The sequence below is a fragment of the Ptiloglossa arizonensis genome, chromosome 6 (assembly GCF_051014685.1).
Source record: "Ptiloglossa arizonensis isolate GNS036 chromosome 6, iyPtiAriz1_principal, whole genome shotgun sequence".
NCBI lineage: Eukaryota > Metazoa > Arthropoda > Insecta > Hymenoptera > Colletidae > Ptiloglossa > Ptiloglossa arizonensis.
Window position 1 is genome coordinate 9,850,772 of NC_135053.1, and position 27,457 is coordinate 9,878,228.

At 32.1% G+C, this 27,457-nt stretch overlaps 6 protein-coding genes across 16 annotated transcripts; 3 read left to right on the forward strand and 3 right to left on the reverse strand.

Moving 5' to 3' along the window:
* Positions 1–142: 142 nt before the first annotated feature.
* Positions 143–10,867, reverse strand: LOC143147825 (hydroxyacylglutathione hydrolase, mitochondrial-like). Of its 8 annotated transcripts, XM_076313454.1 has the most exons (6): positions 4,494–4,647; positions 3,781–3,896; positions 3,269–3,611; positions 3,097–3,200; positions 2,928–3,023; positions 143–486 (listed from the first exon to the last, which is right to left on the reverse strand). In XM_076313454.1, exons 1-6 carry the CDS (start codon positions 4,558–4,560, stop codon positions 322–324), a joined length of 891 nt encoding a protein of 296 aa, XP_076169569.1. In that variant the 5' UTR covers positions 4,561–4,647; the 3' UTR covers positions 143–321. The 8 variants fall into 8 exon arrangements, with proteins under 8 accessions (XP_076169569.1, XP_076169574.1, XP_076169572.1 ...); XM_076313459.1 differs by lacking the exons at positions 143–486; positions 4,494–4,647 and adding an exon at positions 10,844–10,867 and having other exon boundaries at positions 2,510–3,023; XM_076313457.1 differs by lacking the exons at positions 143–486; positions 4,494–4,647 and adding an exon at positions 4,748–4,905 and having other exon boundaries at positions 2,510–3,023.
* On the forward strand, positions 1,285–2,510 carry LOC143147826 (uncharacterized). The gene is made up of 4 exons (XM_076313460.1): positions 1,285–1,532; positions 1,609–1,679; positions 1,816–2,161; positions 2,238–2,510. Exons 1-4 carry the CDS (start codon positions 1,434–1,436, stop codon positions 2,346–2,348), a joined length of 627 nt encoding a protein of 208 aa, XP_076169575.1. The 5' UTR covers positions 1,285–1,433; the 3' UTR covers positions 2,349–2,510.
* LOC143147823 (ATP-dependent DNA helicase Q1) lies at positions 5,579–7,940 on the forward strand. Its single transcript, XM_076313449.1, has 2 exons — positions 5,579–5,831; positions 6,086–7,940. Exons 1-2 carry the CDS (start codon positions 5,777–5,779, stop codon positions 7,825–7,827), a joined length of 1,797 nt encoding a protein of 598 aa, XP_076169564.1. The 5' UTR covers positions 5,579–5,776; the 3' UTR covers positions 7,828–7,940.
* Positions 8,563–13,255, forward strand: Tbc1d16 (TBC1 domain family member 16). 3 transcript variants are annotated; one of them, XM_076313448.1, is made up of 6 exons: positions 8,563–9,171; positions 9,282–10,571; positions 10,660–10,999; positions 11,068–11,493; positions 11,572–11,865; positions 11,946–13,255. In XM_076313448.1, the coding sequence occupies exons 2-6, from the start codon at positions 9,713–9,715 to the stop codon at positions 12,340–12,342; spliced, it is 2,316 nt and encodes a 771-aa protein (XP_076169563.1). In that variant the 5' UTR covers positions 8,563–9,171; positions 9,282–9,712; the 3' UTR covers positions 12,343–13,255. The 3 variants fall into 3 exon arrangements, with proteins under 3 accessions (XP_076169563.1, XP_076169561.1, XP_076169562.1); XM_076313446.1 differs by having other exon boundaries at positions 8,566–9,171; positions 9,282–10,586; XM_076313447.1 differs by lacking the exon at positions 8,563–9,171 and having other exon boundaries at positions 9,253–10,586.
* On the reverse strand, positions 13,242–17,163 carry LOC143147824 (transmembrane protein 104 homolog). The gene is made up of 6 exons (XM_076313450.1): positions 16,762–17,163; positions 16,474–16,595; positions 16,271–16,400; positions 15,760–16,137; positions 15,505–15,682; positions 13,242–15,437 (listed from the first exon to the last, which is right to left on the reverse strand). Exons 1-6 carry the CDS (start codon positions 16,798–16,800, stop codon positions 14,728–14,730), a joined length of 1,557 nt encoding a protein of 518 aa, XP_076169565.1. The 5' UTR covers positions 16,801–17,163; the 3' UTR covers positions 13,242–14,727.
* A 770-nt stretch (positions 17,164–17,933) lies between these two features.
* LOC143148650 (actin-5C) lies at positions 17,934–23,039 on the reverse strand. 2 transcript variants are annotated; one of them, XM_076315195.1, is made up of 2 exons: positions 22,896–23,039; positions 17,934–20,022 (listed from the first exon to the last, which is right to left on the reverse strand). In XM_076315195.1, exon 2 carries the CDS (start codon positions 20,001–20,003, stop codon positions 18,873–18,875), a length of 1,131 nt encoding a protein of 376 aa, XP_076171310.1. In that variant the 5' UTR covers positions 20,004–20,022; positions 22,896–23,039; the 3' UTR covers positions 17,934–18,872. The 2 variants fall into 2 exon arrangements, with proteins under 2 accessions (XP_076171310.1, XP_076171309.1); XM_076315194.1 differs by lacking the exon at positions 22,896–23,039 and adding an exon at positions 21,298–21,446.
* Positions 23,040–27,457: the final 4,418 nt, after the last annotated feature.

A 27,457-nucleotide genomic window follows, 5' to 3' on the forward strand; every position in this document is an offset into this window, starting at 1 on the left:
ATATATGTCCCTTTGTTATGTTGAAAATTTAATTGGCAATTATGTATAGTATATGAATCATACAATTAAGTATATAGTTAATAATAAAATTATTAAAAATAAACCTAAGTATATTTTATAAACTGAATGGTTTGATGTATTTAAATTACGTCCATGTACCGTTTACGGATACATGCAATGAATTGGAAACCTGTTAGCTTATACAAATATTAGAAAATAGAATAATATTTATTACAAAAGTAACTATTAACGACCAAAAAACTGCTCATGATGTATTAATAAAAATTTTCTTCAAGGTTCAGATAATATATCATTAATTGTTCAAATATTATATTTCTCTATTACTTTATACATATGTGGCATATATTGTTTGTATTTATAACAGCGCCACGGATTTATGTTTTTTGAAGAGAAATGGCACATTAAACGTAGCTTCCCTTTAGGGTACGCTTCCAGTATGGCCCGCTGAAACGCTAGATGGTGACACTGCAACAGCGCAATTAGTGCACAAATCACATGACATAATACGTTCCCTGAGTCGAGAAGTGAATTCAAACAAAATCACGGGAATGCGGCAGAACAGTATTAGTTATATGTATTCCCCGAATACATATAAATATAGTACAATTTATACTGATTATTTATTTATATAAATAGCAACGAACCATTTTACATTTCTGAATATGTTATAAAATCCATCATATGTTATATCTACAATACATCCCTGGTTAGAGTAAGCTAGAGCGTCATGTCGTCATAGCGAACCAATAAAATTTTGATCAACTTCATCATTGCATGTTTAAATTTAAAGATAGAGTCTCTTTTAAATTTAATTGATTCTATTGTCAACGAAAATTTATCCTTCTCAATTAATTTCAAATCTTGCCTATCTTTCGAATTTTTATTTAACCTAGACAACGTTATCACATGGTCCTAAAACAAGATTTACGCGATAGCGTAACGACAGAAATATCTAATCTATCATAGTCTAATAAAGATAGAGTGCAGATAAACAAAATCACGTTTGCGACAGGGGCGTATTGATGGATGGATACTCATGATATGAATATATATTCAAATTACTAGTAATGTATCATTTTACAGTTCTATATACACTTTATTAACAACAAAAAATATATAAAGGTACCGAATAGTATAATAAGAATAAAAATATATTTGAAAAAATCAACGAAATATGACGGATTAGGTTAGGTCTACTACAAATACAGTACACCCCTGACTAAAACGGCGCGTCGCACTGCAGTCTTTTCTCAAATGGCACGAATTCGTGTGGCTAGGTGTATTTATATCTATATTAGCGGCATCTGTCATACTATATTCTATTATGGTAAATAAATGTGCACGGTTATCGACATCGTATGAAAACAATGTAAAAAAATATTAATTTGATTTAACTAAAACGTGCAATTAAAATGTCAGACGAGTCAGAATACGATGTAGAACCAGAAGAATTTGATATTTATAAACAAAAGTACCAATTGCTACTAGATAGATGTGAAGTTCTGCAGCAGGTTTATATTTAGTTCTAATACATTACATTATTCGTTTCTTTGTTCATAGATCGTATTGAATTATGTTTAATTACAGGAAAATGAAAGATTAGTTTACCGAATTCAAAGAGTGAGAAAACTTCTCAAGCGCACGAGGAAGGAAAAAAAGTTAGTTCAATTTCTAGGTTATGTATTAAACCGTACTATATTTTCTGATATTTTTAAGTTAAGAGAATGTGTTTCTTTAGTCCTTCATCATATATTTCTTTTATATAACATGCTCTGATAAAATTTTTAAATATAGATTTTTGATTGATCGTTTGGATCAACATGGTGATCGCTGGCGAGAAGCACCTATGGGTGTCTTTGAAGAAAATAATGTATTTCAAACAACGTCTAAACAAGAGAAAGGTGCAAAAGTCACTGCTCATAATTCTAAAGATGAAAGAACTAAAAAGGGAACAAAAAGGAAAGGTGCAAAAACAGATCCTAATGCACCAAAAAGACCAGCAAATCCATTTTTTCAATTCTGCCAAGAACAGAGACCTCGTGTTATGGAACGTTTAGCCGGAGAACCAGAACCGAGTAAACAAGAACTCACTAGACAACTTGCAACTACTTGGAAATCTCTTAGTTCTGAAGATAAAAAAGTACGTGATAAAGAGAAAGCTATTTACAGTTGTGTATTTGGACTCTGAATATATATCGTTCATATTTCTTTTTCAGGTATATTATGACATGTATGAACGATCCAAAGAGAAATATGTTGCTGAAATGCAAATTTATAATAAAAAGTCAGAAGATGCGCCAAATCAAATGTCTTTAAATGTAGCATAGTATTTGTATTTAAGATAAATATCATTTGTAAATACGTAATTTATAATCAGATATTTGCACATACACCAATATTTATGTATAGCAATTCAAAATAAAATAAGATTAATAAAAATTATTCACGTGCAAAAATAATAAAAACCTGGAAGACATGCCAAATCAAATGACTTTAAATATAACATAGCATTTGTACTTAAGATAAATATTATTTGTAAATATCTAATTTATAATCAGGTTCTTTGCACGTACACCAATATTTATGTACAGAAATTCAAAATAAAATAAGATTAATCAAAATTAGTTATGTACTTTGAAACATGATAGTAAGTAAAATTTTGTTGAGGAAGAATATTTTGTGTTGCTAAATGTGTAATTACTGTTGCCATTTTTATAACAGTAATAAATTTATGCTTTGAAATTGTCCTTTTCCTGTCTAAGGAATGCCATGGTTTGAATTGGATCTTTTTGTTTAGTATGATCCATAACAGATTGTTCATGGACTCGCATAAATGGATTTGTTAATTTCTCGTCTTGAATAGTACTAGGTACAGTAGGGCAATATTTTTCACGTTGCATACGAACCGATTCTATCTTATGACGAATAGCTTCATTCTCAGGCTCTATATATTGCCCAAATCTCAAGTTACTTTCCGTATACTCATGCCCACAGTACACTTTCTGTAGAATATTCAAAATACTCTTTTTATACACAACATTGCAAATATAAAAATAGATATAATTGTATGCTTACAGTTTCATTAGGCAATGATCCCAAAATCTTTATGAGTGCTTGGTACATTTGTTCTGCAGTACCTTCAAAGAATCTACCACAACCACCAGCAAAGAGTGTATCTCCTATTCAGTTATATTAGTTACTTCTTAATAAGCTTACAAGTAAATAAATATGTAACATATCTCTTTACCAGTAAAAACTGCTGGAGGATCTTGATCTCCTGTAATGTAATAACAAATATGTCCAGTAGTATGACATGGTGTTGCAAGACATTGGACTTTCAATTCCCCAATATTGAAACAATCATTATGTTTTACGGTATGTGTAAGTGCCTTTATTCTAACGTCACCTCCGTACACTTGCAAATTATTAAACTTTTGACATAATTTTGCATTCCCTCCAGCATGATCCCAATGGTGATGAGTAGTTAAAACCTTTGTCAAATTCACATTATTTTGTTGAACAGCAGCAACAACACCCTCCGGATCAACAGGATCAACAATAGCAGCTTCCTGTGTTGCTTCGTCAATGATCTTTCAAAATTGTAAAATTTAATATCAACTTTTGCTTGAAATAATGTATTAAATTTCTCTAAGATTAATTCTAATTAATTTATAGTACAATGTGAAAAATTATAAAGATATCAAAATACTGTATATTACAAAAAGTAAAAGAGTAAAAAATAAATAAAGAAATACGCACAAGATACATATAATTGTCTTGAAGTGCAGGTAATATTTGAACCTTCATATTTGGTTGTGTTATTATTGCAGAAATTCTATGTGGTGTACCAAAATTATTTGTGGAAATACTTTTTGCTAAAAAAGTAAAAAAACTATATTTATATTTAATATAAGTAGAATAATATAAACATTATGATAAATATTCATGTTATGTTACACATGTAAATTTATGTTAAAAAATGAGTTTTATACAGAATATATGCATAAAACACATTTACATTGTACCTAAATTTTTATTATTAATTATTTGTGCAAAATTTATAATATCAGCAATGCCTTTATTTCAAGCATATTCAATGACACTAATATGAAATCTTGTTATAACAGTAAAAATTATTTGTTATCGTATATTGTTGTGAATGCTATCTGTGATATTACTTATCATACAAGGAAGTACTATACCTAATTTTTACTTTCATGTTATATATAAGAAATATTTTCATACAGGATAGTAATAACTTTTTAATAAAATGATAGCATATTTAAATGTGTATAACAATGCAAACTCATGAGTAAACTATGTTTAAAAATCATCATGAAAATTACAAAGTACTCCACCTGATCTAATTATTCACAACATATAACTCATAAACTTACTTGAAAGTAATGAACGCAAAATATAAATACTGATAGCATGATAACAAAAAAAAAAAATGGTAAAAAGAGAAATACCCTTGAAATATAGAGATGTTAACGTATTTTCAAGCCACGGACTCGTACGAAGTATTGCATTTAACATATTCACTGATATATTTAATTTTGAATAACTTAATGAGATTCCATATGTTTTGTACACTATTGAGTATGAAAGACAAGGCGAATCGCTACTTGCCTGCTAACAACGTAGTGTACTATTAAGAAAACTGGTCTCACTGATCGTCAAAATACAGGGTAATACCGGTTGGGTTAAGGATTAGGTTACTTACGTACGCACACAAAGATCCGTTAACGTTTGAGGGGAATACAGCATACAGCCCTTTCTCTTTCTTGGCAACTTTGTAATTGTTAAGCAGCTGAACGCTAGATGGTGTTATTTAAATTCTATGTGGCGTTTTTAACCACATGCGGATTTAAGAATTATTTTCAAATGATTTATATGCTAAAGTTATTTCTACTTTTGGAAATTACAAAAGAGTTATCGTTATACTTATCGTAACTAAGCAAATCTATATTTTACAATATTTATAATAAAGTACAATAAAAACATAATACTATCAATTTATGTTAGTGCGCTTACAACTAAAAGAAAAAAAAAATTCTCGTAAAAACTAGTAACATTAATTTAGATGCCGTTGTCTTATTTTATTAATGTGCGTCCACAAAATGCATATGTCTTTGCAGTGATATGATCAGTGTAGCTTAAACATAAGTTACCTTTATCAATCCAATAAATAAATTATTATTTTTTAAATATGCATCATTTCATTTTAATGATTTGTATATATATTATTTAAATAAAATATACAAAATATTATTTACATACATCAAAATTCATTTTCATAATGTAATGAAATACGTATCGTATCATTTTGAAAATTAATTCTATTTATGTAAACATTTTGCACATTGTATTTCAATGACATATTCACAGATGTACCAAAATGCAATGATACATGTTTAATAAATTATGGTGTTTTAATAAATAATAATCTCTTTATTGGTTTGATAACCTATTATAAAGTTCAAATAACACCATCTAGCATTCATTCGCGCGGTAATTAAATGCTTACTACGAAAGAGAAGGGGGTGTATAATGTGCCATTTTCCCCTCCAACGGCAAGAATTAGTAGCACATATTCATCAGTGTTTACTGCACTATATTAATCACTATTGATACATGAATACACATGTTATGCTATTACTTAATTAGTCGACGTTTTTATTTGTATAGAAATAAAATATAAATTAATTTTTTAATTTGTTAGTTTACGTAACATTTTTTAAATTTATTTACGATGTCTGCAAGTAGCACAGAAAATGTTATTACAATAGACGATGATGAATATCAAGGTTTGTTATTTAGTTTACATGATACAAAATAAACATGTAAAACAAAAAGATAAATACATTTTTGACTAATTATTATTGTATGAGTATTTTCTCCAGCTAAATAACTTGAATCAAAGTAGATAGACTTTAAATTAATATATGTAATATAATTTTTAAACTCTATGTTACTAATTCAAGTTTATATTATTAAAATATTATTATTTTACATATATTATCAAAGTTAAATAAATACATTAAGTGCATTGGTTTTTCAGTTACTGAAGGAGATGAAATTGCTGCTATTGATTATGAATTAAGACAAATTGAAAATGAAATACAAAAACTTGAAGATCGTAAAAAGATTTTAATTCAACGCAAAGAAAAATTACGGGATGATGCACTTCTAAGAAAGAGTTTATCAGTATCACACAAGGATTGGAATAAGGAAGATTTTACATGGTCTAAAGATCTTAAAGCAACTTTAAGGAATGTTTTCAAAATTGAAAAATTGAGAGAATTACAATTGCCAACTATGAATGCAATTATGTCTAATGAAGATGTTATTTTGGTTATGCCTACGGGTGGCGGTAAAAGTTTGTGCTATCAGTTACCTGCTGTTATTAGCAAAGGCATTACAATAGTAGTTTCACCATTAGTTTCATTAATGGAAGATCAATTACATGGATTACAAAAAATTAATGTAAAAGCTATGATGTTAAGTGCAAAATGTAATAAAGAGAATGTAAAAATTATAATGAATGCACTCGTGGATAAGAAATCTGATCTTAAACTAATTTATGTCACGCCAGAATACATGGCAAAATCTAATCGTTTTATGAGCAAGTTACAAAAAGCTTTTGAAATGAAACATTTAGAACGTTTTGCAATAGATGAAGTTCATTGCTGTAGCCAATGGGGACATGATTTTAGACCAGATTATAAATTTTTAGGAATCTTAAAATCCATGTTTCCAAGTATACCAATTCTTGGTTTAACTGCAACTGCTCCCGCTAAGATCATTGTAGATGTTCAAAAAATGCTAGATATTCAAGGCTGTTTAGTTTTAAGAGCTACTTTCAATAGGCCAAATCTTTTTTATGAGGTTCGTCGTAAGCCAGCAGATAAAAATACATGTTTAGCTATGATCGAAAATTTATTGAAAAATAGATTTAAAGATAAATCTGGAATAATTTATACAACTACTATTAAGGATGCAGAACAATTAACAACTGACTTAAGAACATTGAGTTTGAAAGTTGGATGTTATCATGCAATGCTAGAGGCAGAGTACAGATCAGAAGTATATTCTAAGTGGATATCAGGAAAATATCAGGCTGTAATTGCTACTATTGCTTTTGGATTGGGCATTGATAAACCAGATGTGCGCTTTGTTATCCATCACTGCATTTCAAAATCAATGGAAAACTTTTATCAAGAGAGTGGTCGTGCAGGTAGAGATGGAAAAAAGTCAGTATGTATAGTTTTATATAGACTACCAGATGTATTCAGATTAAGCACAATGGTGTTTCAAGACAAAGTTGGTTTGCAAAATTTATATAAGGTATTAGTATACTGTTTAGATCAAACTTCATGTAGACGTAGTATAATAGCAACTCACTTCGAAGAAACTTGGAATAAAAATGATTGTGTAGAAATGTGTGATCATTGCCGCAAGTCTAAAGAGAAGAAAGAAGTGAACATAGCAATCTATTGTAGACAGTTGTATCAAATAATGATTAAAGCAGTACAAAGCGAAACACGATTGACTGCTTTAAAACTTTTAGATGCTTGGTATGGTAAAGGTGCACCAATATTACGGGTATCTTCTGTGCCGGTACCAAAATTCACAAGAGAATCAGGTGAAGCTATAGTAGGACATTTACTTGTAAATGGTTATTTGCAGGAAGACTTTCATTTTTCTGCATATTCTACAATATCATATTTGAAACGTGGTCCTAAAGCAGTATTAGCACTTGCTAATAATCATGAAATACTTTTCAATTATGAATTATACTAATGTATATAATTACATTAGATTGTCTGTGATATAATAATAATAATTAATTTCTTCGAAGAAGTACATAAAATTAAAGAACAAATAGAATATTGCTTTGAAGTTTTAAATATTCCTAATTGTCAATGATACGACTCATTGAGTTGTTCATGAAACCTCATTTTATGAATTTAATAATAATATTTATTATAAATAATATGTATAAAATAATTGTAAAATTGTTACTATATTCAAAGACTGTAATTTTTATAATTTTTTCAAATATGCATGTTAAAAATGGAAATAATTTGTTGGGCTCTAGGAAAAAAAATGTTCCTAAGAAGTCAATAAATATTTCCTAATATAAGTATACTGTTTACAGTTTTAATCCTTCACATATACACACCAGGTTTTTTGAGAAACAGTAGTTTTTTCATTATTCAATTTCTTGGAAATTTTAAGGATTCATGGCCTCAAAAATCTTAAAACTGAAGAATCTATGTAGATAAGATTGAGTCTATAGCATGTAAAAGAATTTATAAAAAATTCAATAAATTTTTTGGAACACTAAATCAATTTAAAAAATAAGCTAATTTTAAAAGACTCAATGTGTCTAAGTAAGATACCATATTACAGTATATCTGTGGAGGGTTAAATATTGTTTTAAATTGTTCAAAATGATCGCATGCTAACAAGTTTTAAATCGCTTTTAATTTTAAAATATTTTCAATAAATGTCAATACGATAATAATTCTTCTTAATAAGAAATATGCTTCCTAAAATGAGCTATATTTAAGACTAAATATTACAAGTTTTATCGTAAAATTTCGGGAAGATAATCCAAACTTAATACGAAGGAAAAAAATCAATAAAAACAGCATATACAACGCTGAGCAATGGTATGTCGGTGGCTCGGATAGTAAGCCAACCACCAGGTTCACGATCAGATGGAAATATTGATCCTGGATAAGGGGCATCTGTGTTCCGTCTGTTGGCAAATACGTTTTACTACATCATCACTGAACAGTGGATTGAAGTGATATTCGATCTGTAATTCATTCATTGTTAGAAATTCAACTGCAAAAGTCACATAATGGTGGTCTATTACGAGTGATAGTAATAAACGTTTTATATTTTTTTATGTACATACACTGTTTTTTGTTCAAACCTCGATTACGCATACAACGGACAGTGACGTGTAACCCATAATTTTTTAATTCATGAATCCATTTAAATGAAAGTTAAGTTTGTAAAGTTTCTTCAAGAGTTTTATACATAAAGAAATTTTCTTGATGAAAATTTAAAGAAATAAATTTGAAGAAAGTTTAACAATATGTTACATGCGTAACATAAGGTAACACTTTGCAGGTAGAGATTACAAAATTAACAATTGAGATGCATGCTTCTCCGTATATGTACATATGTTATCAGCACTGTACATGTATCAAGACCTAATTAGTGCGATAACTAACTTTCAGGAAAACGATAGCGAAAAACGTTACTGTTGAAAGGGAAATCAGTTCGTTGTAGCATTTCGATGCAGGTCTATTCGCGCGCTTCTGCGCGACGAAATTTGACCTCTGCAGTTTCCATGCCCTACAGGAACATTGAAGTACTTCACAAGAATCGTCGAAGGGAAACAGTGGATTTGGTACTTGCAACTCTCGCGCGTGTACTGTGCTGTCATTACAGATTAAGACTGTTAAGATTCATACAGATTTATTAACTCACAATTAGCTGTACATGATGTCTCGTAATTATTGTAACGATTGTCATTCGAGTCTCTTTATAACCCTACGATGATTGAAAATTGTGTAAGAAATTTTAATCGAAAATAAGGAAAATTACGGATCATGCTTCTGCAAAATTAACTAGATGATTTGGATGCATCAATTTGTCTCAAACGAAAATGCCTCTGCCAAATATCCTTAAAAAGGCAAGCAGTTATATTTTAGGCGACTGCAACCAAGACAATCGTCGTACCATATATCAGGATGGTGAAGCGTTATTTTGTAAGAATAATGTCTGTGTTCATCCGCCAACATTAATGAGACAAAATTCTGATGTGGTGCATCATCCTGGATACATGGCCATAACCTGCAGGTTTAACAAAAATTCGAATATACCAACTCTGCATCTTAGTTGGATTCCTAACAGTACGCTTCGCAAACATCCTACGACATTAGAAAATTTAAATGCGAGAAAACTTGATTGCACTACTCATCGAGACATCGATATTAGTTCTCATCATTCCCAAATATCGGAAGAAAGCTGTGATTTAAAGTATGAATATGAAAATATCAGTGATAAGGTTGATGTCTGTTTAGAGGTAAAGGAACCTATAAATTGTGGAGATTGTGAGCGCGTTTGTTCCGGTGGATTTCCACGGAGTTCGCGTCTTGAAACTGATAACACGGAAACAAAGACCGATAACAGAGAAAATTCGTGTGATGATCAAACCGTGTTTACATTAGAGACCAAAGAAACTTCGAACATTGATGTTATTCAACAAACAAACCATTATGAGTCTAACAGTTCACCCGCTACCATACACGAAGAAAGCGATCATAGTATTAGTTTGAATCGTTTGTGCTCTGAATCTCTAGACTCAAAACATGACGAAAATCAACATAAAGATCAAAAAATTATCGAAACACATGAAAACGATGGAAAAAGCATTGATGAGGAACTTAGATATCCGTATTGCGATGATATCAGTCTTAAGAGTCGTAGTATGTCGTTAACTTCTACATGCAGTTTGTCTGTTGGTATAGTTTCAGACAGTATGTAAATAATTATAATAATGATTTTATTTTAAGATGCAGTTGTTTTTAATGTGCAAAATTTGGTTTTTAGCCGAAGAGATTCCATCCTGGATGAGATCGCCTGAACTTCTGGCTTTACAACATAACCTTACATTTCCTGAAAGTGCAACAGCTTCTCCAGTGACATTACGTAGAGCACACAGATGTAGAAGGTTTTCTGTTGATCTTAGTGAAATGAGATCTTTAAGGTTATTCTTTGCCGACTTAGCTTGTACCTCTGGTCAATTAGTAGTCGCAAGTAGAGAGAGTCAGTATAAAATTTTGCATTTTCACCATGGTGGTTTAGACCGATTGGCAGCAACTTTACACCAATGGCATCAACTGCTTTATCCACGATTAGATACAGACACTGAAGAAACCCTCCCATATAGGTAACATTTGACTGATATCATAAAAATTAATATTCTATGAGATATTTATAATATTTACTATAATTTAGGCATTTCATGGTATGTCGACCAGAGGTAAGTCGTGATGAGTTGCACCCTGAAGAAGGACAAGTACCAATGATCACTTCATTGGCTTGGAAGGATTTATTGAATGAAAGAGGTCAGGTAGAAGATGATCTTGTCCTTCGTAAAGGAATATTCTTTGGTGGATTAGAACCTGCATTAAGGAAACTTGTGTGGCCCTTTCTTCTTCATTGTTATTTATATCAAAGTACTTATACAGAGAGAGAAGAAATCGATGCTATTCGTAGACAACAATATGAAGAAATAAGAAAACGTAGAACCAGCATGAATCCTGAACAGGCAGAACATTTTTGGCGAAATGTGGTGTGTATTGTAGAAAAAGATGTTGTCCGGACTGACAGAGGAAATCCTTATTATGCAGGAGAAGATAATCCAAATATTGAAGTAATGAAGTATGTTCGTGTAGTAATACTAATAATAATTTAAAATTCTGTTTCTTATTAGTAATATTAATATATTCTTTTTTATAGAAATATTCTATTAAATTATGCAGTTTATAATTCCCAGTTGGGGTACACACAAGGTATGTCTGATTTGTTGGCTCCCTTGTTGGCCGAACTTAATTCTGAAATCGAAGCCTTTTGGTGTTTTGCTGGTTTAATGCAAAGATCTGTAGCTGTATGCACACCTACTGATGTAGACATGGATAGAAATCTCCGTTATTTAAGGGAATTAGTTAGAATAATGGTACCAGACTTTTATGCACATCTTCAAAAACATACAGATGCTTTAGAACTTCTGTTTTGCCACAGATGGATACTTCTGTAAGCATAAAATTTTATAATTATTTTAACAGTTTGATTGTATACAAATTTGTTCTTACTAACCACGGTACATTCTACAGGTGCTTAAAACGAGAGTTTCCCACTGAAGTAGCATTAGTAATGTGGGAAGCTTGTTGGGTTAATTATTTAACAGATCATTTTCACCTATTTCTCTGCCTTGCTATAATGTGTGTTTATGCAGATGATGTAATTGCACAAGATCTTAGAACAGATGAAATGTTATTGCATTTCAGTTCATTAGCTATGTATATGGATGGAAATGTTATATTGAGAAAGGCAAGGGGTTTACTTCATCATTTTCGTCAGCTTGTTCGTTTACCATGTACATTAGCAGGACTTTGTCGTCAATGTGGTCCAGGAATGTGGGATAGCACTCACGATCCTGTTATAGAATGTGTAGGTCATGATGATACACCATGTCCCTATTTGAACCCTCTTAAATTATTCTTATGTTAAATAATCAAATTAAATGCTACTTTTACGTAAACTAAATAAGTTATGTAAGTCACAATTGACTAAATGTTGTAAGTAATAACAGAAGTTGATGAAAGTAATATTTGACTCATATACTGTTTATATGAAGAAATATCGTTTCAATTTAATATGACAGACAAAAGATTATACATTTATATCATAATGAATCTTATTTGCATAATTTCTTAATATATAAATGCTGATTTGAGGATATCTGGCAAATTAAACTTAATAATAAATAAGGAATAAAAAAACATATCCTAAAATTCAATTTTTTATCAAATTTATTATCATTTAAAGTAATTTTAAAAGTTTTAATACTAATACATCTACAACTCCTGTGAAACAAAAGTATTATGTACTAAATAATTAGGCAGAACTCGTATGATTATGAATTCTGACCAAAAACCTGTAGTACAATTAAAGACTGATGACCAAAGGAGAATGGAGTAGTACAAGCATCCTAGCTTTAGAAGCTCCAAACAGAAAAGGAAGGAAGGAAGGAAGCTTTCTCATGTTATTTATTTAATATAATTGAAAATGTGCCATTTTATAGCTTGGTACAAATTTTATGAGTCTTGATCTGAACATAAAATCTAGTCTGATATCAGCAAAATAAATCAAACATAACTTGATATAAGTATCGCATAAATATTTACTACAAGTCTGTTCAAAATTCTTGGTCAATTAATGATATACGTATTCACTTTGGGATATTTACCTGTGTGGTATATTCAATACTTTTTTTTACAAAACAATTTTGAATTTATTGTTAGTTGTACATATTTGTTACACATAAAGTATAATTTTCAATATTATATATAACTCTAATTTCTTATGAATAGAAGTTTACAGTAAAACTGCAACATAAATTTGCACATACTATATAAATATCTTGCTCACAATTTTTTTTCTTATTCTTGTAACCCAAAGTGTATTCATACTAGTCTATTTGCTCAGAACAAATCAAGAATATAAAATAAAAGAGAAATACTTCTGGTATTTCAAATTATTTTATCTTTTTGTTTAAATAGATGTTCTGTTATAATGAATATATGAACTGATGTGGTATCTTACAACTGAAAAGAATGAACTCTATGTATTTAATAATCTTCAGTAAAGTTGTAAAACTTTATACAAATAATTTAGTGCTTTTACTGTGCCACCTTGTGTTGTTAGACTATTACAGAGAAATCTATACGTGTTAAAATTTGTTCTGCTAAGTCTAACTAAGTATTACATACAAATATAAATAAATAGAAATATGTATATACATACAAAAATAAATTGAAATAAGCTTATATAATTATTTATTTATTTTTATTCATTTATATTTAGAAAATATATGTATACATGTTTTATTTATTGTATACTACACTTATACAGGTACACGGTATGAGAGGCATATTGTGAATACTTTGTTGGCAGTTTTATACATACCATGTATAAAAATATGTTCTGCGATATTCAATCGAAATTTATTTAACTAATAATGTTTATTAAATCTTCTTTGCTTTTTCTATACACTTATAAAATAAAACAAAATATGTGCTAGAAAATCGCAGAACTCAGTTACTTTTCAAATGAGAAACACTGAATAGGCCATCGCTATATTTTAACATTAAATACATTCATTAATTACAAATCTATAGTTTTAGGTGAACCTTCATACCGTTTAACAGTTGAGAGAATATTAATAGTTGGCCACCAAATATCACTTGCTTGAAAGACGTTGTATGTACAGTAAAAACTGTATTAACAATAATATATCCTGAATAAAAATATACTAAAGATAAAGGACATATACAAAAGTTAACTTAAATTAAGCTTATCCATTTGGCTTGTACACGATTAATCCTGACTTATGCCAGTGTATTGTCAGTTTGCTGCGACACATTGTGTCGCCAGTATTATTGTTATTGTTTTTTCTTATGTGAAAAAAAGGATGAGTTCTGATAATGGTGCTAATAGAAAAGAGTAATATAAATAAAATTAATGTATCCTAAGATCTAATCTGCACCAATATCTGCTGCAGCTAAATTATCTTATACTTTAAATGATAAGTACAAGATAATTTAAAAAAAATAGCTTCTGTATATTAGAAACTTAATACTGCAATTATTGTTGAAAATTTCACATATTTTAATCATGATTGTAATGTTCAAGTGAAGTAATTTAAATGTTAAAATCATTAATACCATATTCGCAATTATATGTGTCATTGCAAATAATCAAATTTTAGACTCAATGATGTTATTTTAGATATGCACTAGATTTTCAAAATTCTAAGAATATAATAATTAATTTTGCACCATTATGTAATCCTTTTTTTCTTCTAATGTTTTTGATTTTATGGTCTACAGTTTTTTATTCTAAACTTTTTTCTACAGATCTTAAATGTAATTGCATAAAATTGATAGTCACTAAAATCATGCAAGCAATAGCCCAAACTATGACAAAAATGAGCCAATAATTACTAGAAAACGGACTTGCAAATTTATTAATAACACCGAGACCTATAACTTTATTTGTTTTTTGTCTAGCATAATACACCAAAAATGTTGGAATTAAATATTGAATTGCTGCTCCTGCATATGATCCTGTGATTCCAACTAATATAGATAAATCTTTGGTGCTCATAGCAATTAAATATGGTGGCAGTATTGCCAAAATTGGGAGAACAAGTTTGTAAAGACACGAATAAAGTGCATTCTCACTGTGGAACAGTGATTGTAGATTATTTCTGAGAGTAATAGCTATAATAGGAAAACTGGTACTCAAAGTAAATACTGGAAAAAGTGCTAAAAAGTATTCAATGAGAATAATAAAAATATTATTATTTTTGAAACAATCTCCAGATCCGCGGGGACTGAAGTCTAACGTATAAAGATCATCTAAATGTTCAAAAGCAAATGCTCCAGTTAATGCCAGTAGAAGATAAAAAAATGCTATTAAGAAGTAATCCAGTGCCAAAAATCGAGTTAGAGTAGACTTATCTGCAATTGGAGCAACCAATGCAGGTAAAGAATGGTGACACATAAAAGAATAAATACAGGCGCCAAATAAACTAGGAATACCTAAAATATGTATGTATAATTACTTTATTTATTAAAATATGGGAATTTAATTAAATAACAAACTTACCAACAATATTTGCTGCTGGAGGATTTCCTTGTGCACCGTAAATGAATAGATTTTTTAAAGCATACACAATCATGATAGTAAATGCAAGCCATCGCATTGCTGATGTTAATAGTTGGAGATATTTAGTTTTTTGAACATTAAAGAATACAAAAGGGCCCAATAACAAAGCAAATATACTCTGAAAATAATATTCAAATTACTAGATAAAAATATAGTAATTATTATGTCTATAAATATTTTCATACTTAAACATACAAGGAACATCCTATATGCATCTTGCCGATTCAGAGCAAATTGTTCCCAACAAATTTCAGTATCTGCTATTGTATCATTACATGTAAAATTCAGTGGCTGATAAGTACAAACAACACCAGTTAGAGTCTTTGCAACAACTGCTCCATAAATACTCAAATCTCCGTAAAGATATATAGCAAAACATAGATAAAATAAAGTTGTGCCAAACTTATTAAAAAAAATTGCTGCTATCTGTCCTATTTCTATTTTATCATGAATTACATAATATCGATATGTCATGTCTGTATGGTCAGAACTAGTTGAGAATGGTGTAACAAGTGGAGTATCTTCAGAATCTGAATTTGAAGGACTAGATTCACCTAAGTGGCATTGGTATACCTATAATTGAAAAGTAGTAAAGAACACATTGTATATTAATTAAAGAATTATTTTAAATAACTATTTCAAAAAACAAATATACTTTACAAAAAACAGGTAGGTATATGGAGTAAGAAGAAAAAGATCTAAATACCTCAGATTCTGATTTGTTGAAGGACATATCTTGAGAAAAACATACTCGTTTTCGATGTTGAATATGACGCAAAGTTACTATAGCATTGGCAGATGCCATTACCTCGATAACAAATGTAACTGTCATAAAGCTACAAAAACAAAATAACAATTAATTACAATTTATAATTGATATATTAAAGATAACAGAATTTAATGATGTACCTTATAAATGCTAGTATTAGAATAATACTTAATCCAAGAGCCCATCCTGCTTGACTAAAAACAGCAGGTAATGTTAAAGCTCCTGTGCCAACAATTAAGTTGAAAATATATATCAGACCAACCTGAAATGATGTATTGGTATATGAAATTTCATGCATGAAAAAGAAACAATTATAAAATGTCCATAAATTATTTAATCGACGTTAAGAAAAACTTTGTTTACGGTCGCAGGTTATGTGATACCATATGTCAAAATCACAGTAACTCGAGACGAGATTATTGACTTACCCACGTCGAATATTGGTCGTTTAAGTTTTGTTCAGGCATCTCGATTCAAGTTACAAACTAAAATGAATCAGTCTGTTCGTGATGTTCTGTATTGTTGTCGTATATGTCATTGACCTAACTATCGTTTTGTATTTTTCCAGTGGTGAGTGGAGAGCAACTACGATGAAGTCACACAAAACCTTTGCACAAAGCCCATATTCCTTTTTTATCCTTTGATTTGGAAATTGTTCTATCATTCACTTATTAAAATATAATTTTATCATAGATTTTACTTTTTTTATTAGTTAAATAAAGTTTTAGAATTACATGTATATTATGTAAAAAATGTATTGACCGAAATTTAAATTTAAATTTGTATCAAATGTTTTCTTCAATTCGTACATGATGCGCTGTGATCGATTTGATAACCAAAACGCATTGTGCTGCCAACTAGGTGCTGGTCGCTGACTAACAAAGATGGCAATTTAAATACTGTTTCAACGTATCATACTTTAGATATGAGTATATATGTAATTATATAAATGTATTATAATTTGATGTTTTTAAAGTTTCAATTCAAATAAAAAATGTAGTATTTCGTCTTCAGTTAATGATTAAACAATCTTTATTAAAATGAATTCATAAGTATATAGAGCATTAAATATATCGTTTCAAAATCTGTCTTCTTAAAATATGTAAAGTACAGGTCAAAGAATTATCAAGGAAACGCATTTGGCAATTTACTATAAATAAAATCATTTGTTTTATATTAGTCTGAAGTAATCAAAGTTAATAAACAAGTATTGAGATATGAAAATGAATTACGCTAATTGAATGTCTTCAATCGTTAAATTTATTATAGAATTCGAAAATAATTAAATGGCATTTTCGCAAAAGGAGTAACAGATACCACTTCGTTGAAAATAATTTTTATTCGACTGAAAATATAAACCTAATTCTTAGAGTAATATAAATTTTTACCACAAATCTTACGTTACAGTAATGAATAACAAACAGTACAAAAGCTACGTTGTGTATAATTACTACGTGAATTCATGCTAAATGAAACGAGAAGTGATGATCATTCTTTTAGCGCATTTAACTACGATATATATAGGATTGAAAATAAAGGACACGATATTCAGTAAAGGGTATTGGAAATCTGCAATCTTAAAAAACACAAGTCAAAGCAATAATGTTTTTAAGAGTTTTATTTTATAATCCCATAAGTCTAAATACTCTTTAAGATGTGTACGTGAATGGTCTTGCACAATACAATGGGAATAAATTATAATACTTTGGCTACGCTTGCGGGGTCGAAACCGTGTCTTTTTCTTTCATTTGAGCGAGCGTCTGTGGGATACTTTTCTGGGTCAGCGGTCTCCCCCATTATTACAAAAAAAGAAAGGAAAGAGCCATCTTTTCCCTCAACGATTGGTAACGGTAAAAAAAAAAAAAAGAAGAAATGACTAATAAGTCGAAGGCCTATCTCCGCCGGGAATGATGAATTGTGGAAAGACTGACACGAATGTCTTAAATACCACAGAGCAGAGTAGCGGAATGCATTTAATCGCAGGATGTAAAATTAAGGAACCTTTCGAACAGTCAGAATCCTAAGAAACAGACTCATCCTGTATCGAACGATACTCCGAAATAATTTACGCAATGTTTTTCAGCTCAAATTCGCGAATATTAAATTGGCAAATATAGCATACGCGAGAAAAAGAAAAAATTATTTTCGATTGTAGAGTGGAAACATCGCGATGACATAAAAAAGATGTTTTTCGTGAGGGTGGTTAGCTAGAAGCTACCCTAGGCATTTTATTTGAATATATAATACAAAGGATTCAATAGGATAGGAGGGTGTTTAGGGATTCGGGGAAGGGGGTACGTTTAAGATATAATAGTGTCTAATTAAATGATGAAAAATGAATGGAGCAAAGATGTTTAGGATTGCCTCTGCGCTTATTATGTCCCACGTACATCCGAATCGAAAGAAGCTACCTTCGCCCCGGAGGAACCAAAGGACAATTATTGCGGAAGTTGATGTTACGTCCGCCTGTGAAACAAGACAGAGGCCGCTCTCGGGGTTCGGGGAATGATAGTATGCAAGAGGAATATCAAAGATGCGCTTAGAAGCACTTCCTGTGGACGATGGATGGTCCTGATTCGTCGTATTCCTGTTTAGAGATCCACATCTGTTGGAAGGTAGACAGAGATGCTAAAATTGATCCACCAATCCATACGGAATATTTCCTCTCAGGCGGTGCAATGATCTTAATCTTCATAGTAGATGGAGCTAGGGCAGTGATTTCCTTTTGCATTCTATCTGCAATTCCAGGATACATAGTAGTACCTCCAGAAAGGACAGTGTTGGCATAGAGGTCTTTACGAATATCGACGTCGCACTTCATGATGGAGTTGTACGTAGTCTCATGAATACCACAGGCTTCCATACCCAAGAAGGATGGTTGGAAAAGAGCCTCAGGACAACGGAATCTCTCATTACCAATGGTGATGACTTGACCGTCTGGAAGCTCATAGCTCTTTTCCAAGCTTGAAGAAGATGCAGCAGTTGCCATCTCCTGCTCGAAGTCGAGAGCGACGTAGCAGAGCTTCTCCTTGATGTCACGAACAATTTCACGTTCAGCTGTAGTGGTGAAAGAGTATCCTCTTTCTGTGAGGATCTTCATGAGGTAGTCAGTCAAATCACGGCCAGCCAAGTCCAAACGGAGGATGGCATGAGGCAAAGCGTACCCTTCATAGATTGGTACAGTGTGCGAAACACCATCACCCGAATCCAATACAATACCGGTAGTACGACCGGAAGCGTACAACGAAAGTACAGCCTGAATAGCAACGTACATGGCGGGTGTGTTGAATGTTTCAAACATGATCTGTGTCATCTTCTCACGATTAGCCTTAGGATTGAGGGGAGCCTCAGTAAGAAGAACTGGATGTTCCTCAGGGGCCACTCGGAGCTCATTGTAGAATGTGTGATGCCAGATCTTTTCCATATCATCCCAGTTGGTGACAATACCATGCTCAATTGGGTATTTCAGAGTAAGGATACCTCTCTTTGACTGGGCCTCATCACCAACATACGAGTCTTTCTGCCCCATTCCAACCATTACGCCCTGATGACGCGGTCTCCCGACGATAGACGGGAAAACGGCGCGAGGCGCATCGTCTCCGGCGAAACCGGCTTTGCACATACCGGATCCATTGTCAACTACGAGTGCAGCAACTTCTTCGTCACACATGTTTGGTTTGTTGGTTTATCTGTAAAAACAACAAAAGTACTTGGTTATACTTTTCTTGATGTTGTGTAACATTTAATTATAGCTTCTTAAATTAAATTATAGAATGCAAGAACTTATTTTACTAAAATGCATATATTTTTTGTATTTCTAAACTTTCATTCTACATATTTGAGATAAGATTTAATTTTACTGATTGCAATTACAATCACATTTTTAAATGTAACTTAATTTTTTTTCTCGTTTTAATATTTATAGCAACAAATGAAATTTCTTTCAAGAATATATTATGTTTAGATATTAGATAAAAATATGACTTATTGCGGAAAACCAATTAAACGACTAGTAACTTATACTTTCCATATAAATTGCTAATACAATCTCTCGTTGAGAATTGTGCTTTATAATTTATATTACAGTTAATTACTACATTGTTAATATTAGAATAAAAATAAATTAAAATAAGATTTTGAACGTAATAAAATTTATTTGTGATATATCTCTATACAACTAAGTGGCAAGCTTGACGAATGCCATGTGCTGTGAAGCAATATTTCAAATATTTTCAAGATGGCGTCGTAAGACACGTAGCACCTATTGTGCTATTCAGATAGTAAGAAGTAAGTACATGAAATTAATGCGTTTAATAATTAATTAAATAAATATGCTTAGCTTAATGTATTACAAACATGAAAAAAAAAATATCTTAAAAAAGGAAAAGATTTAGGAAGTTTCTAGGTGTTCCATAAATCGCCGTTACTGAAATCGCACTCTGCCCCGCCCTTCCCCGGCGTTAAACGGTCAATATCCTGCATATACTCTCAAAGAACGAATTTCTATGAAATATTACGAATTTAAGATTTAGTATCTATTTAAATCAATAAATGTAACTCGATGGAAATTGCGAATTTTAACTTCAGTAAAATATATTATTGCAATCATTTAGTCTAGGATTCTCTACAACAAAAATCGGTATTTTTCTGTTAGAAGAATTCGTTTTTGCTTACAAGCAAAACGTCACTGTCGCAAATTTCCTATCAAATTTTACAGCAATATACACTATTGTATTGCAATTTAGAATATTCGACACAAAACACACTAAATATGGCACAATCGTATATTAAACCTAACACCACCCACTTCCCGATTTGTAAATCCACGTTCAAATGTACAAGCGATTGCTGATTTAGCTATCGCCCACACACTGTCTAATTCGATGCACTGTCGATTTAATTTTGCTCGAATCGACCTACCGAATTACGAGTTAAATATCACTGAACTTAGGATGGTAACTTACGTTTTTCGTTTCGTATAAAAAAAAGTTATGTACAAGTTAGGGAGCTCAGGTCTTTGGATGTGACACTGCTGCACAACCGACCGATCTAGCACCAAACACAGAGTGTAGCTGACAGCCGGCTTGCAGTGTATTATATGAACAGAGTCGTTGTTCGAGACCCCCACTACCTAGCGATCGGCCAATAAGGGCAGGACACCCTCAGCCAATCCTGGCTTTCTTTACCATATATGGAAGTGCTCTGCCACGGAGGGGTTTGCCCCCCTCCCGCTCTTCCCCCACGCCCTTCACCAACCATTCGAAGTGTGTCTCACCACCCTTCGTGAATGCATCCACCAAATTGACCGAACCGCACATCTTCGATCTTGCCAATGTTCTCTTTCCCCCGCTACGAAAGTTCTGTTCCGATCACATTCAATGTCAAGCGATATTTTTTACTCGAATAATAAATAATCGTTTCCGGCATACAAGCATGCATTCCTTGCAAACTAAATCTGCATGAATCATTTTACACGATTCCAACGCTTTTATTTAACTCTTTTTGGACGAGTACTAGGTAGGATACACCGGGCAAGATATTCGTATCGTTTTGTATGCACATCAAAAAATTCTCGATAAATTCGTTGCCATAAATTAATAAACATTGATTTAATTAATATGTAACCATTTATTAAATTAAAATAAAATTTATATATTGAATAAAGTAATTTTTAAATACGCGATCATTTTCTGCTACCTACACCAAAATCATCTCATTCTGTCCAATGGTCATACTTCAAAATGTCCGTTCGACAGAATTTGTATCGTTACATATTGAATTTTCATACAAAGTATTTACGAAAATTTACTTAAATATTACGTATAGAAAACTTTGCAAATTCTATTAACGACTGTAAAGATACGTCATAAAAAAAATTAATTGTAAATACTAATATTTAACGTAATAAAATGCTCCAAATCAATTATATTTTGAACAATGTATTTTAAATCATTCTTATATTTCGACACTTTAACATATTAACTGTAAAATTTAAATGTTCATTTCTACGAATACTTTTGGTGCGCGCATCATTTCAAAACAAAAATTAGAAGCAGTAATAGCAAAATCGTGCTGAATGTATTTAGATGTGGAAACGTTATATAAGAAATAAATACATTGTAGAAATTTCTACATCTTTTAATATTCTAATTTCTCAACCGGTGACAGATTTACACTGGTATTTTGTAGTACGTGTAAGTATAATCGTAGGTTAGTGCTGTAACGCTCTACCGTGTACTGCTATTAATAAACGACCGCGTCGCGACCACCTGCCTCGTAGAGCGTATACGTCAGGAACCACTTGACAACGACAACCTGTCGGATCGTTCCGGTACATTCTTCCCTTTTGAAGTAATCTTAACAAACGTGAATTTTTTCAACAAATGGATGCTACGTCGTCAAGATTCGAGAGTATAGAGAGCAACGCCCTGCCATCATGGCTGCTTGTTAACCGGCATTTGTCCTCGATCTTTTCGGCGTTAAAATTATGACAGATCACCGCGAAACGCATTCAATTAATATTAAACTTAAATGAAATACGTTAGGATGTACAAGTACTCACCCTTTGAAACGGAAAGCAACCGAAGAAGTAGTCGATCGTTAATCGGCAAAGGGACACTGCAAGGATACTATCGGCACGACGAAGCGAGACTCGAGAGCCGCGAGTTGCAAGCACTGTGAGCGAGATCGTGGCCGGTACCGTGTCATATGGACTCGCCCGAAGGTGTGGTCGGCATACACGCTGTTACTGTTCCAAACGATCTTGCATATCTCCTGTTTTTTCATTATGTTTCTCAAACTTACGCATAAAACATAAGTGATCGAACGATGAAAATTCGAGACATTGAAGATTTCACGATCATTTGTTTATTTTAATGTCATATTTCACAATAGCGTTTTATAGGACACCCCTGTTTCAGAATGGATTCGCCCAGCCGGCTCCCCCCACCATTTGGATTCACAGCTCTTGCCATATATGGGCATAAAACGAAAGCGGCTCGCTGATTGGTCCGATGGCCGGCTGCCGGCTAGATTCTCCAAATGCCGCTTCAAACTGTACGATACGGGGAGCATAATGCCTTCTGGAAGCGTACACTAGCGTAAGGGCTTTCCTGACTAACCGTCAGAGCTTCTTGTAGTAGTGTGCGTACGACTGTATGCGAAGATTACAACGTTCTTTGTGTGTGCGCGCGTGCGAACCAGTACCGGCAGTAGGTATAAGATGAGTCAGAAAAAGTTTTGTTACATACTTTGGAATGGTCAACATTTTCTTTTATTTAATGAAAGCTGTAACACTTGCCACTCAGATATTTCGAATGTCTGCTTATACGTAATCTACAGTCAAAAATTTTGAATATAAATTTTAATTTATTTTAATATATATTTAGATGTGTGTATTTTAACGAAGTCTACAATATTAATAAACATTTCCATCATCGATTTTTTAAACGAAGAGAATAGTTATTTTTATTTAAAGTTAATGAATCGTTTTATAAACTTGTGTATTGTATGACAACTACTTAATTAAATACCGTACATATATTTATTTGCTTAAAATAATACTAGAAGTTCTTAACAAATGTGTTACAATAAAGGAATCCCCGTACTATTTATTTTATCTATAAACTAATACACATACATAGAATATTCCTTTCTTTTCATTATATGATTTTACGTAACTTTATGAATGTTGAAAAATAAAATATCATTATATTGTTAAATATTTCTATAATAAAATTATTATCTGGCCAATAAACACGATATACGTATCTTGTATTTAATGTGACGAGCTTTGCTTAAATGATTCCAAGAATTTTGTCTGTCCTTCCTCCAGGTATATTTCTGAGTCAGGTAGAATGGCATATTTAAAGGGAGTGGTGGACTCAAAGTAAATGAAAAATTAACAAATTTTTTTATATCTCTAAACTTGATTGTATAATTTGAAAAAATATTTGTTTAATGAAAGAAATATATAAAATTGATATTATTTCGTAAAGAATTATTTTTTATACCAACAAGTACTAGTGAATCATATTGACGATTTGCTTCTCTTATTCGATACTACTTATAGTGTAATTTTTAGAATTCATTTTAAAGGCATATATGTGTCTGTATATAGTTTGTAAAAACAGATTCAAAACGTCACTAGGTCAGGTCTGATTACCTACTATGCATATTCATTCATCAGGTTTCACTTTACAGTAGGGCCGATGATGTTTGGTAGTGAAAAGATATATTTTCTAAAAAGTGAAAGAACGACTCATATTGAATGGCCAAACGAATTTGTCGCACATCCTCCCACTTAATATGTGGTGTGTGCCATCTCGGTCGCCTTTTTCATGAAACAGAAGCTAAAAATAGACTCAAGGGCGCGGATAAGGGTGCACTGGACTAGTCCACGTCACATAAGCCCTACGCTACGATGCTATCGCTCCGTGTTTGTGTTCATCCGACGGAAGACGTTGTAGTGTATGTGAGTGCAGTGTCTGCTTTAAAATCGATACGCGTGTTCGTGTAGTCTACTATGGCAAGCCGGACTTGTGACGGGAAACCACGTGGTGACGAAAACGTCAAAGTACGAACGATTGTCCGCGTATTATTTTTTCTATATAAAATATTATAATTAATGTTTTCTGTCACCAGTAATCACGATATCACTTTTCTTCGTTAAAATACGTTATTTTTAGATATAGATAGAAATGATATTTATACATAAAATATAGATCATTATCTACTGAACTCTGTATTGTCTGCAAAAAAGTTTGTGACTATATCTTGATGTCTTTAACTAGTACGATATAATTGAAATTTTTTAATCATTTTACAACAGATTTGTAATCGAGTATTATCAAACATTTTCAAAAATATCAGGTGTTTAATTATTTACGAAAATTTTGTATGATATATGTATTTATTATTGATTGTTGCCTATCGACGGAATTAATTAAGTAGGCACAGTTATTGCAATACGTCCATTTAAATAAACAGGACACTTTTCTAAATACGTCTGTCACACCCCCTTGACGAAATAGTACTTCGATGACACAATCAATGAATCGTTTGCGTCTAATAAGAAATTGTACTAGGCAGTTCACTCGTTTCTCGACGAAGATTTGCCAAATTACGTACTTGATTTGATATTTTCTACATGGAATTTCACGTGCAGCGTTTACATTACCCATACCTTTTAAAAGTAACCATTACACATGATATGCACGTGAAATTTAAATACACGTCAGTGACTAATGTGCCACATGGGCAGATGGACTGCTTTGCTTGAGTCTAACCTAACCTCAAACCATTTAAGTCGGTACCCAGTAGTCACATACTTGCGATATTTTTGGTGGATGCATTTTAATTTTTTCTAAATTATACATTTCTTTTTTATTCCTTTCAATAAAGAGTATATTTTTCTACAAAAATGAACTTCTTCAGAAAAGAAATTCTTAGATTCTTATATTATTCCATGGGGTAGAAACAAAACGTAATGAAATTAAAAAAAAAATTATCATGACTTTTGTTTAATGATTGCACACATCAAAGGGAAAGTATGCTCGGGAAGAAGGTCCACACAGATTTGGTTCATGTTTCAGCGACGAACACTTTACGATATTACATTTACAGTGCTCTCTTCGTTTGGATTGGAACAGCGTGTAAAAGAAATAGATGAAATAATAGTAAACACAGATTCGTAATTTTATCGAACAGAATGAAGCGGTTTGTTTCACTAGTCTGTAATGCAATAACACGCGTTGACGTCAACCTTCGTTGACCGAACTGGTATCGCGCAGCAAGTCTGTATTTACTTTTGATCAAGAGCTTAATTATCACGACAAGTCCACAATAGGAAGAATTATATCCGAGTAAGGTGGAGTGTATTGTGGCCGGCCTGAAAACCCAATGGTCCGCGAAGCCTCGACCTTGCTTACCAAATAAGGTCCCGTTCAAGGTCTTCAAGACCTTGCGTAAGGCTCCGGTTGTGCCATCGGCATAATGATTAACCGATTATGTCGTTGCTTTTAGTCATCGGTTGTTTTTAGTGAAAGTGGTGTAGTTTTTCCAACGGGAAATCTTTTCCTTCTGGTTTATCTGGTCGTGATCCCTGTTTCGTCCTACGAAGCTGCGGATTGGGCGTGTCTGCCCTACGCGGACACGTGCCGTAGGTAACGTCTGGCTCCAGTCGCGCAGTGCCACCGAAATCAATACGGAATGCGACGGTAAGTTCAACGCACCCACCCAGAAGAGTGCTCAAGGCTCTTTCTCATCGTACTATCCGCGTGCATTCGGTCCAGACAGTGAAACTATCGGAAATCATCATAACGAGGTCAAAGACCTTGTTCAATGCACCGTTCGCGAATTTTCGAATCACGCAAAAAAAAAAAAAAGGATGGAATGGAGAAACGATCTCTCTTGTTCGTATAGCGTGCGATTTCGTGCATCCAGCGAGGAGGCCGTGTGAAAGAATACTTAATCACGAAGTACATAATAACTCCCTTCTGAACGCGTAAGTGCAAATTTTGTTAATCTAAAGCGGGACGCAGTTTAATTAAAAGAATATTACCAATACAATAGTTGGCGGCGCTTAATAACGATTGATCTGTTGACTCTTCGCAAGAATCGATTAACGGTAATTATTGTTCATGGTTATCAGATTCCTTACAGTTTATCGTTAACGACGGATCAGTTTTTTTATTTTCAACGATCCCATACTATTAATCGCGTTAGCCCGATATAGCGGACATTTCCAATACGCGTGGTAGACACTGTCGCATTTGTATGTAATCTGGAACTATGGAGAAACAGTTTAAGAATCTGTATTATTTACAAGTGTTGGTAATATAAACAAGAAACTTAAGTAGTAGGTACTTTCATTTCTTTTGAGTTGCGTATAGTACATTCTTCATAGATACTTCTTTAGTTTCTCTTGCTAAGAACAAAGGAGCTCCCTCTTAGGCACTTCTGTTCTTCTTAAGGTACAGTCAAGAGGCTGTTCATGCGTAGTACTTGAATTGTTATTAAGAGAGAGGTGAAAGGTTTCCCGCAAGTAGTTTGATCTTGTAGACGATTCTTTGGTTAATTTTTATGGAAAATGTACGAGCAGATTTTTCAGAATTAACTTTAAAC